Source organism: Plectropomus leopardus, chromosome 6, assembly GCF_008729295.1.
Source record: "Plectropomus leopardus isolate mb chromosome 6, YSFRI_Pleo_2.0, whole genome shotgun sequence".
In the NCBI taxonomy this organism is placed as follows: Eukaryota; Metazoa; Chordata; class Actinopteri; order Perciformes; family Serranidae; genus Plectropomus; species Plectropomus leopardus.
In genome coordinates this window covers 21,107,182-21,119,352 of record NC_056468.1, presented here as the reverse complement: position 1 = coordinate 21,119,352, position 12,171 = coordinate 21,107,182, and the positions used below count along the sequence as shown (strand labels likewise).

The 12,171-nt window shown below is 40.0% G+C and overlaps 1 protein-coding gene across 1 annotated transcript in view; it reads left to right on the top strand.

Moving 5' to 3' along the window:
• Positions 1-12,171, top strand: part of ntrk2a (neurotrophic tyrosine kinase, receptor, type 2a) — a 102,913-nt gene that overhangs the window by 17,260 nt on the left and 73,482 nt on the right. The window contains exons 6-13 of the mRNA XM_042488050.1: positions 4,827-4,960; positions 6,180-6,312; positions 6,538-6,609; positions 6,710-6,919; positions 8,120-8,146; positions 8,681-8,692; positions 10,040-10,077; positions 10,374-10,473. Coding sequence (XP_042343984.1) covers positions 4,827-4,960; positions 6,180-6,312; positions 6,538-6,609; positions 6,710-6,919; positions 8,120-8,146; positions 8,681-8,692; positions 10,040-10,077; positions 10,374-10,473 — 726 coding nt within the window. The remainder of the gene's footprint in view (positions 1-4,826; positions 4,961-6,179; positions 6,313-6,537; positions 6,610-6,709; positions 6,920-8,119; positions 8,147-8,680; positions 8,693-10,039; positions 10,078-10,373; positions 10,474-12,171) is intronic.

Here is a 12,171-nt window from a genome sequence, read left to right as displayed (position 1 = left end):
GTGTCAAGGACTCAAGTCCACAGTGCTAATGTGATGTATTCTTCACACATTTATTCTTCTGTTTGACAGGGTGAAGTGCTCATTGTTACAATCTTGCCCAATTATATGCCTGTAAAAGTGATTGTTTATAGAATAAAGGTCCTTTGGTGACATTGACATCTCAGGAATTACATCTTTGCAATATAAAGTAAGAGTAAAAATCAGAGAAAATGCAAATAAGCTGCGGCTTGTGCATCAAAGTCCCACAATATATTACAAATAAAAAAACACCCGTACATTCATTTCCCATTTTTTTAATAAAAATCACAAGTAATCAGGTCTAGGTATTTGGTAAAATTATCTTGAATGACTAAATTACAGAAGCTGGGATCCAGTTTTAGGAAATAATTTACACGCAAGACCAAAAAAGCACCTATTTCCAATAATTTTTCCTGGCAATGTGATTTGTGTAAAACAAGAACACGTCATAGACTGGCTCAGTGTGTCACTTACAGACATTTCCGTGCCTCCCAAAAACCACCAGGAGGCAGATAAGCCTGCCAACTTTGACTGCTTGAATGAATGAAAATGTGAGTGAGATGGTTCTTAGTTTCATGAGTTGTTTCCCAGCTGAAACATCTCCATCTTAGCATGATGGACAGATCAGCATGGGACCTGGAAAAAAAAGTCCAGGTTTTGCCTGTCAGTGCAAATCTGGAGTGATGTTGTAATCCATGTTGTCACTGTAACTATGTTTACTTTAAGTTGGTGACAAATTGGTGAAAAATAAATTTGCTGACAAACATTAATAAATGCAGATGCTCTCATACTGGCCACAACAAGTCACTTGATGGTGTTAATTCCTCCAGCAGAGTGTAGAGATTTGAATAATCCACAGTAATTCAAAAAGCACTGAAGCTGTTCTGGAGGCTGGTGCTTCACTTAGACAGTTTATATGGGATTTCCTTTAATTTGTCATCCATCTGTATTTCTGCTGGTTATGCGGAGGTGCATGAAGAGAGCAAGTACATAAAAATGCAGAGAATATGTTGACATGTGCACTCAGTAGCTGATGAAATTTTAGCCATTGTTTGTGTTGGCTCAGACTTAAAGTAATAACCTTGAAGATTTAGAAAAAATATATATATATCTGTTAACTGTTAAGACTATCTTTCACCAAATGAGAAAACACAGCAGTGACTGAGTGTATGGCCCACTGATGAAAACCAGTGTGTTAAGTATTACAAAGTAGGTGTTTGTGGCGACATTCAAGGAAACAATTACAAGTGGCGCTCAGTTAGTGACACAGTTTCCATCACCCAGCAGTGGTTCGTCTCAGGCCCGTTAGCAGAGGACAAAACTGGAAGTCGCCGCTCTGGCTAGTGGAAGATAGTCACTTGGCCAGTGTAAGTCTTGAGTTCTCTTGCACTGCAAGCCCAATGTTGTTGAATATCCTGGTCATTTTACAAGTGTAAGTTATATTATTTTGGCTTGATACTCCACTGAACAACTGTTACAGGAGAGCACGGGGCCCTGCCTCTAATGCTGTATCTAATTCTTATCCATGGACGATCTGCCAGAGAGGGTACACATGGCTAATCCAACAAACTTTCTCTTCACCTCCCTTGCATTTGAAGCAACAAACTGTTTCCGACCCTGAAACAGAACATAGCTGCAATTACTGCCGTAGGCACGACCAAAGAGAACGAAACAAAAATCTTCAAAATTTCTCAGCACAAAAGTTCATTCTTTACTTTTAGTCTGGCAAGAACAATTCCAAACTCAAGGTTCACTTTCTAATAATAGTAGCTACTGAACAAAGCTGTCTTCATCTCCATCCAGAGACGAAGACAGCTGAGCGCGAGGGAAGCTTTGAATTGACAAAATGTAAATGCATTTAACCAAACGCACTAAAAAAATAAATAAATAAAATGCATATATATATATATATATATATATATATATATATATATATAGTGAATTGCTTGGCTTGCTAGTTGCAGACACTTGACTGCCAGTATTTTACATATGTTAGCAAGTGGTTGCAGGTGGGCTGTGTTGCATGCCAAATGCTCAAGCACATGCATAATTGTAAAATCTTTCCACGTAATGACTCATGTGTTGACATAGACACAGGCTGGTCCGCACGTGCTAATTACGGTAAATTCCTCTTCAATTCCACTTGTTGATTCTGAACACATCCGAGGTGCTAAAGGATTACAATCACACAGGATGTCATGGGTGGTTTGACTAGCAAAGCTGCGCCCGTTAATAACTGAACATGGAAATAATCCTGCACGTACTGGCACGTCGTGACAACTGCACTCACATCAGAACCAAATAGGTTTCTATAAGTTTTAATTCTGATTTCTAGGCACTGTGGGGTCTCACTTTGTGTGTGTGTGTGTGTGTGTGTGTGTGTGTGCGCGCGCGCGCGCGCGTGTGTGTGTGTGCGTGTGACCTGCAGATGGCTGTAGTGTCAGTAGAAAGCTGATTTACCAAGAGCCTGTTAAGATATGTGGTTTGATATGGCAGCTGGCCTGCCAGCACTGAAATGACTGGTTTTTAGTGTGTCTCACAGTGATTGAGTGGGTTGCCGTAGTGATAAGTGGGTTGCCCTGGTGATAAGCATTCTGCCGACGGACAGAAGAGGTTGAAGAGAAGGAGGGGGAAGAACGGGAGAGGAGAGGGTTCGATAAGGAATCTGTCCAGTTTTATCTGCAGTAGCTGTCGACACCCATTTCTTCTCGTCTTGTTTCCACTTCCCCTTTTATTCTCTTCATTTTGTTCTCTCCTTCTTTACTTTTTGTTCTTGTCCTCACTTTTTTTCTCGTCTGTTCTTCTCTTAGTTCTCATCTCGTATCCCCTCTCATCTTTTTCCTTAGTGTGCTTCTCTCTCCTTCCTCCTCTTCACCTCTCTCAGAGTGCTTCTCATTATACCAACGTGCCACCGTGTTTCCCTCACCCGCATGCCTTCCTCGCTTCTTAGCTCCTCCAAGACTCGCATTGTGAGAGAGAGATGCAAAGAAGAAGAAAAAGCATAAGCTGCCAAATGAGAAATTCCATGGTTCTGTAGCATCAGTTTTTAAGGGAAACTTTGACGATTTTCAACCAGGTCTGTGTCACCACGGTATGGGAGGTGTGCAGATGAATGGAGTTTGGCCTCCCCGTGTGCTGCCTGCTGTAAGAACTCCCCGCCCATGTCGTTAGCAAAAATCTGCATGCCCTTTGGCGAATTTGGCTGCCGGATGGACGGTAAGCTCAGGGAGCTGGCAGCACAGTGGGCACCTTAACACCGTTCATCTACATCCATACTACGGTGACACAGACCTGGCTGAACGAGGCAAAGTATTTATTTAAGAGACATTAGTTGTAGTGCCACATTTGAAGGTGCAGCATTAATACGTCATGCCACTTCATAAAAAACTTTGCGTAGGATACTGTGCTCCCTCGCCATAAATAAGTGGACTGCAAACCTGGAATTATCCAGACTTTACCCAGAGGAACTGCATGTGAGAACGCAAATGTCTGAATCACTGGAGCTGACATCACAGGCTTTATCCTGCCAGCTCCTTTGTTAAAAGTTCGTGCAATGTCCGATTGAGCTGAAGACAACAAACTCCCCCAGGTGAAGAAGGGGGTCATTTTCACAAAAACAGCTATGAAAATGTCTGACTGGAGAGATGACAAAACTGGGAACTTAAGTCGGTAAGGGCCGAAGCCGAAAGCGTCAGACAAATTCTAGGACTCGCCAACGGACTCAAATTATGACCCAACTATGTGACCATGATGTAATCTGCATCATATCCTGCCTCGTGCCCGCTCAGGTGCCATCCCTAACGTAAATCTGACCTGATCTGATTCTCTGGAAATTGTTCGGACTCCATATGAGAAAACGTCTCACCCTCTTTAAGGTGCATTTAAGGAATTTGAAGATCCTCTAGGACAGTGGAGGGACAACGACTTACGGGTCACAGGCGGAGAGAGGACACGAGGAGGCGTAATGAAAAGCAAGCTTGCTTCTCGTCTTGTCTCGGCTTGTTTTCTTTTCGTCCTCTTCTTTTGGTTTTCTTCTCATCTTCGTTTCTTTTTGTTCTTCTTCAGGTTGTCGTCTTGTCTCCTCGTCTTGTCTTTTTCCTCTTCTCATCTTTTTGTTCTCTTCTTTCTTCATCAGCAATGTTATTGGACAGGGGATATAAGGGTGGCAAGACTCTGATTGAGTCTGATTGGTCATACTCAGGTCACCTCCTGGTCAGCACTATAACACACACACACACACACGTGCACACACACACACACACACACACACACACACACACACACACACACACACACACACACACACACACACACACACACACACACACACACACACACACACACACACTCACCAGTGTCTTAGCTTTGACTGAGGCTTCAGACTGTGTCCAATCAATTTAGTACTTGGACTGCTGAAGACATGCACTAGTAATCAGTGTAACCATCACTGTGTTTGAACTCTGTCTCTTTGTCTGACTGTTTGATTGGGGTGAGTGTGCTTAAATGAAAGAGAGAGAGAGAGGGAGAGAGGGAGGGAGGGAGAGAGAGAGAGAGAGAGAGAGAGAAGGAGATTGAATTCGAGGTCTTTTCTTTGTGTCTTTCTTTTCACCCTGTGGTAGTGGGTGTGTGTTTGCCTGCTCTTCCACTCTTATTGTCGAGGTTGTTACGTGCCTTGTGTTTCAACTGAAAAGACAAGAGTTGGCCTTGAATCCTAAGTTTGCTTCCTCCCTTTTCTCCCCCCTCCTCTCCACTTCTACACCCTCCTCCTCCCCTGCTTCCCCTCCGCCCCACTCCCTGGTTGTATGTAGAGGTTCCCATGGCAACGTTAAGCCCATCCAAAGTGACATTAATGGAGGGGAAGCACGTGGACCTGTCCTGTACAACCTCTGGCGTACCCTCACCTGAGCTGATATGGAACATGGCGTTGGTCTCCAACTATGAGGTCAGGTCACACACACACGCAAACACAACCTCTTATGTTTGGATTGCGCATGTCATTTCACATTACTCAAGTATTCATGGTTTTTGGGCTGAAACAATTAGTCAAACAATTAATTTGTTTTTGTAAACAATTTTTTTATGTGCATTTTGAAGTGTCATATAAGAAAACCTTCATGGAAACTGCAAAATTTGAAACTTGTCAGTTGCGCAGAAGAAGCTTCAGTGCTTGCTTGAGGTGGTTTTTGCCTTATGCTATAAAAGTATATAAAAGTATAGGCATATGGAAATGTCTTTGCAGAATTAACATTTTACTCCTATGACCAATCAGCTGGTCCTGCCATAAGTGTCTTGCCATGCGTTAAATTCTTGCATTTAATGGTCCATTTTTTTGACAGAAAAACATGACACATACTAGCTTACAAAAAAGAACAATTAAATCTTGCCCATTTGAGAAAAAATCCTCAAGACCTGTCTTAGTTTCTGTCTCATGGATGGGTTAGGAAGCCAAGAAACCTGTTTTGTCTTTGGTTTGCAACCTTTACTTCCTCAACTGTTTTTACTGGCAGATTAGAGTCAGAGTCAGTTTTTTCACTCCAAACAATTTTTTGCGACATTTCAGAAGTTAGATTAAAATTTGCCTGATTTGACTAATTTAATACAAACAGATTGTTAGATTGCCAGAGAAAAAACATTTTAATGATTAATTGTTACATGCTGTTAAATGTATACTCTTCAGGCAAAAAACAAGAAAATTAATTATTACATCTGCAGTCCTAAAAGCTTGGAGGTCAGGTATATGTTGTTAGTACACATAGAAAATTTTGTGAAAACTTTTTTATCTTGTAATCAAAGTAGTAAAAATTATCCTAAAGTGAATGATTCCTGCAGGATGTTTGAATTTTTTAATTTGTAATTAAGTTATTACGACCATATTAAAAATGTATACTGGGGCTGCAACTAATGGGTTTTTTTTTAATTTTCTTGTTTTGTCCACATCCCAGAGATATTCAGTGTTTCTATAATTTAGACCTGAACAACAGATCATGTCACTAACTTATTAACTATTATATTGCCTTTTGCATAAAGTGCCATGAATGTAATGATTTCGCTTATCAGCTGAATCCAGTGCTGCCATGATTTGTTACTAAATTATTCAACAGGTGCATTATAGAAAATAGCCAAATGTTAATGATGTTATATGGATGTGTTTACTCATGCAGATCTTGACATCAGGCCAGATTTCAGTGCTGCGACTGTTCAACCTGTCGTCATTGGACCACAACAGCAAGATCAGCTGCACGGCTGAGAACATTGTTGGAGAGAAAGAGTCATCACTGCTGCTAGACATACTTTGTACGTTTGCCCTCTGGCAGGTGGCCCTAATTCAGCCTAGATTATTGTGTCAAAGTGTTCATCAGTGCAGAGAATTAAATGCTGCAGAAGACAACTGTTATTTTGTGCATGCTTCAGTAGTTTTACACACCTGAATTGCTCTTCGGTCTTATCTTACTTTGTGTCTTTTCTGTTTAGATCTCACAATGTTGCTCTGATACTTTCTGTTCTCTCTGCTACACTCAGTTCCTCCCAAAATCACTAAGCTGAGTGATGCAATCCCTGACCATCACTGGTGCATCCCCTTCAGTGTGGCAGGTACCACAGACATCTACATCATGCCCTTATGTGATTAAAAAAAATACCAAAACCAATGAAAATCACAGAATCTTTTGTATTGTCTTCGTAACCTTTCCAGGAAACCCAGAGCCGCAGCTACAGTGGTATCTGGATGGTGAAGCGGTGACGGAGGGGATCTACATCATGACCATAATCCATGACATCACAGAGAGAGAGTACCACGGCTGCCTGCAGCTGGACAGCCCCACACACCTCAACAACGGCCGCTACACACTCATGGCTAAAAACCAAACGTTTCTGAATTTAACAGACTGTTCTGGCTTTTCTGGTATTTGTCTTGAGATATTACAGTGACATTGTAAAGTTTACTAATGATGCTTTCACAAAATATGCACAATCATATTTTTTATGAATAATCAGCAGTAATATGGATAAAATGACTTAGTGGGTCAAGACAAATACCAGAAAAGCCAGAACAGTCTGTTAAATTCAGAAACGTGCATCATTCAGCCTTTAAAACCAGGAAAGAACAACATTTAATGGTATTAGGATATCCAAAATCTAAGACGATATCTGACGATATCTGATCTCATATCACCATATCGATATATTATTCATTTACTGCCGAGCCCTTGCCTGGATACATACTCTTTTTTTAACTGATGAAGAAATCGCAGGGGAAAAACATCACTGCAGTTACAGTTAAATGATCGAGATTGTTGTTTTCAGTTTCTCTCTTTGTTTTTCAGTCTTTATCGTAAACTTGCTACAGAGTCACACATTTACGATTGTCTGAAGATTTTTAAAGCACCATCGTCTCATTGATGCTGTCTCACAGCTTGACTATGACAGCAGACTGCTTTTTTTGCCAGTACAGGGATGCCATATTGGCAAGATACAGTTTTCTACCAGCAGTTATCAGTAGTCACCAAATGTGAAGAAAGAGGCGTTATTATTATTATTTGACTGAACACAGAATGTGGCAGATTTTTGCATATTAAATTATAGTGAGGACACAGATGACATGACAGCTGTACATGGGCATGAAGTATTTTGCGAGGATGTAAAAAGATGGTTGTGTGCTGGATACCTACTGAGGGGTAAAAAGGTAAAAATACTGTCAGCTGCAAAATTATAATGTTTGCTCCAGCTGCTGGGCGGTGCTTCGTTTTGATGGGACTGTTTTTAACATGGAAACAAATGTTCTCATTTTAAAGCTAAACAGTGCACTAAAGTATGTTTCTGAAAACATTTGAGGCAAGAAACAATTCATGACATGAATGACGGCTGCTCTCTCTGAAAGAAGCCTTTGATTGGCCAAAGTCTCCAGTCATGGCCTAGATTTGCTAAAACCTAAAACAGTTACTTACTTTTGCTTTGCTTGTTTTTTTGGGCAGTGATGCAAAAAAAAAAAAAAAGAAAAAAAATTGCCTACACCAGCTTTAATCCAGTGAGCCGATACTATCCAAGAAATATTTGATCAAAGTGGATATTTAACCAAATGTAATCTGTTTGTCCTAATGCGCAGGAACGGAGAAGGAGCCTTACTATTATGGTGAGTGAAATTAATAATCATTACTACAAATGTTTTTTGTCAAATCTAAAAGTGTATATCTAACACATCCAGTTAAGAATCATGTTCAGTGTTCATAGTCAGTGTTTTTAGATCTGTGTTTCTTCTGTTTAACATCTCATCACTTTCATCCCCATCAATTAACACAAATTACATTTTAGAAATCTTTCTCTTTCTCTTTTTCCTCTGAAGTTGCTGAGGGTGCGTTACATACCTACACATCCTTGCAGCTAGGGATTAGAGTTGTTGTTTTGTCTTTTCCCACACTGTGGCCCTGATGCTGTATTTTTTTTTTTTTTTGATGTTGTGCATGTTAAATATATGTTGTATGTTGGTTTGTGTATTGTGTTTGTGTAATGTTTATTTCAACAGAGAGCAGGCATGACTGGCAACATTATTTGTGAAATGCATGTCATATAATTTACAGCTGAAGTATGTTAATATGTGGGACCTAATTTGTCTCTGTTATCTCTTTTTCTCTCTTGCTGTTTCTCTAACACCCCCGCCCTCCTGCAGATCTAACCACAGGTACCGTCACGCCTCTTATCTGCTCACTCACATTCACAAACATTGCTAAGGCCAGACCTGCTAGTTATTGTTGCAAAGTCTTTCAAGCTTGCCTTTCCCACTCAGCACAAATGCAGTTTATAATAACAACTGTGGCACATTTAGCATCTAAAAATTCTCTTAACTTTTGTAGACAAAAGCAGGCTTGTCATTTGTAGCCAGCGATTATCAATTTTGTCGACAGAAATCACAATTTATGTGCTGAGCTTACTAATTAAATGAACAATAGCTCCTTAAGTTGGTTGAAGACACTGTTTTGAGCTGATGATTTAATGTTTCCAGTTGACTGGTTTTAAAATGAGAACACACATATTGTGCTATAACAGTGAGGCTGAAGCTGCATGTATATCCGGGGCCAAAGGTCAGCATCCTCATCAGCTGTTGATGTAGAAAATATGAACATAAAAAACAGAATTATTTTTGTATTGCAGTCTAGAGATAGTCCAAAAATGAAAAATGAAGGTAACGCGAAGGTGCCAAAAACTGCAGTTAATTGAACGGCCACTTGAGGATGGCTCCGAAACAAAGTAAATCCCCGCACACCCCCATTTTCAAATGCTGAACTTTACAGCAAATATACATATTTACAGGCTGGTCTCTATAGCTTATTTCAACATTCATTACAACTGCACAGGGGTGATTTTTTTTTAATGTATCACACGTTTACATTTTATTTCGGCCCAAAGATGTGCTTATTAAGGGTTGGGCTGCTTGAGTGACAGGCGGTCTGTGAGGCATCCTCACAGTTTGTGAGTCATATCCACCCCTTGCTCCTCCACAGCTGCAACCTCTTGTTCAAATTTGGTCACTTCTGGCTCCAAAACACTACTATAGCAACGGCCAAATGCAGAACTCAAGGCTTCAAAACTGCAGTCCACAAACCAGAGGCTTCATCCATTATTTATGCAGTTTATGGGTTAGATGCTCAACTTTTTCAAGTTTCAAACTGCTGTATCAAACTTGCTTTACTTTTAACATTACAAGAGAAAGCTGCAGGAGAGTGAATGCTAATAGAGCTGCAGAAAGGCTAACATTAGCCCTGCCTCAAATAGGCCGATAACAGCAACAGGAAGACACAACAGGCCAACTGCTGTGCAGATCAGAGGACAATTCACAAAGTGCAAAATACTAACCAACAATATTCACCTACTGAACAAGCGTTTCCGTGTTAATGAAAGCAGATGGCCAATAAATCATATTCTAAAAAAGTTTATGATAGTATTACATACAGCACTGTCCTTCACTCTGCCACCAATCACCTCTTGAGTGTCTCTTCTCTATTTATTCCTTTCTTTTTGTCTCCAACAGAGGGCCCCTCGGCAGACCCTCCTGAAGACAGAGTCGCTGTAAGTCACGTATTACTGTTGTCTGTCTCTGTTCCTTTGCCAATTGCTTCAGTCACTTCTTGATGGTTTGTGCCTGTTATTTTCTTTGTATTTGTGTTACCTGTCTAGAAACACCTGAAGTGGATCCATTTTTCTATTCTATCTATTTGTTATAAGTAATTGAAAGAAACCACAATGATACAAGGATACAGCAAAAGAAAGTCTGCCTGTGGTTTATACCTTCTGGTGTGTGTGTTTGTGTGTGTGTATGTGTCTTCAGTATAGTAGTTTTGTGACTCTGTTTTCTTATTGTGCAGGTGTATGTGGTGGTGGGGATCGCTGCTGTCGCCTTCACCGGTTTCCTTCTAATGTTGGTTATTCTCAAATTTGGAGGAAACTCCAAGTTTGGCATCAAAGGTAAGACTCTGTACTGGCAATTTCCATCTTGTGGCGGAGGAAAAACAATACAGAATTAATGTTGTTTGTTGATGTCTAGATCAAAGATTTGGGCTTTTAAAGTAACATGGATGGCTTCATGGATGCATCAAGAAACACATGCCAAGAGTTTTTCCCCAAAACAACAAAATCAAAAACTAAGTCGAATCTGATATCAGTTCCAAATGGACTTGTCTTTTACTGAGGTTAGCAGGAGACAACTGACTCTAACTAGTTAATCTTAAGTAGCATGTGGAGTTATATTTTTGAGGAGGTCTACATCAACTATGCCTGAGCCTTGGAGTCCGTAGCCTATAAATCCAGCTCCAGGTCTTAAATGTGGGAGACTAGGGGCCAGATGTTTAAATGATATGTCGGACAATAACAATGCACACACCTTTTCCCCTACACATAAATAGGTATTTATAAAGAAAGGAATGCTCACTGATTGAATTATTTTTGAAGCCCATATAGCAATCTGCAAAATTTTAACTTCGCATTCATAACATTAATTTTAAACTATTTATGATTGATGAATTTCATCACTATTTTTATTAAAATTAAAGCCATCATCTCCCTGTTACTGGTCATTTAATGTTATCCCAAATTGTGAAGTAAGTTTCAATTTAAGCACTATCAGTCACTGGTCATCCTTCTCCTAGTTACTGATAATGATAATTGAGATTTTACTACGATAAAAGTTTGTAGAAACCCGATGAATTATTGGTACGGACACTGCAAATAGCTACAGCAGTGCGTAATGACAGCAGCTCTGTCACCTCGCCGATGCGACACAGCTGGTGAAACTGGCTTTACTGCATTTCTCATTGACAGGTCTAATGAGTTGTGGATCGGGCACAACTACTGATATGCAAACAAATGTTTAAGGGCATTTTTAATCTATTTGTGGCAAACTCTGGGAGTGAACATAAGGCTTGTTGATGTGCACCCAGCCCCACAATGACTGAGATTTGTAAAAGCAAATCAGCTGTATGTGGGTCTTAAATTGGACAGAAATATTGGGTTTACACGATCAATTTCATTTTTTCACACAGTTTTAGTCATGAAACTACACAGACTTTTATGCATCTGGCCTCTGGTCACACTTGTACAATGGTACAATGGTGCGATGGTTATTTCTGCTCAAAAAGTGAAAATCTGGAGCTTAAGTCAAAGATGAAATAGCTACATGTATGGTGTCACGGTTATGAGAATAATTTTATGGGCTTGAGACTCTAAAATTCTTGTTCATGGTTGCACGCTAGATCTCATCTGATATGCAGACCACCATGTGTCCATGAATTCATCTGGTTCAGGTGGAAACAGCTGCTGTTTTAAAGAGACCGGGTCTTGGTGCTACTGGTGAATAACATGCATGTCGACTAAACTGAGCTCCTGTTGTCTCTTTGTCATGTTGATGTTAAACCACTGTGGTAGCCATTGTTGAAGCCCCCTCACAAACACATTGTCTATTTATGTTTGTTCGCCACACAGTTTTCAAAAATAATTTTGAGACAGTTGTGTGACATCAGCAATGGCTACAAGTGTAACTAATCTATTTGCTTTTATTTATCTGACTGACTTACTAGAACTGATTTGTTTTGGTTTTTCTTAACGCTTGTCTGATATTTTCTCATTCTTTGTGAACTAACCGCTGAAAAACAACACTGTTAGTCTTTA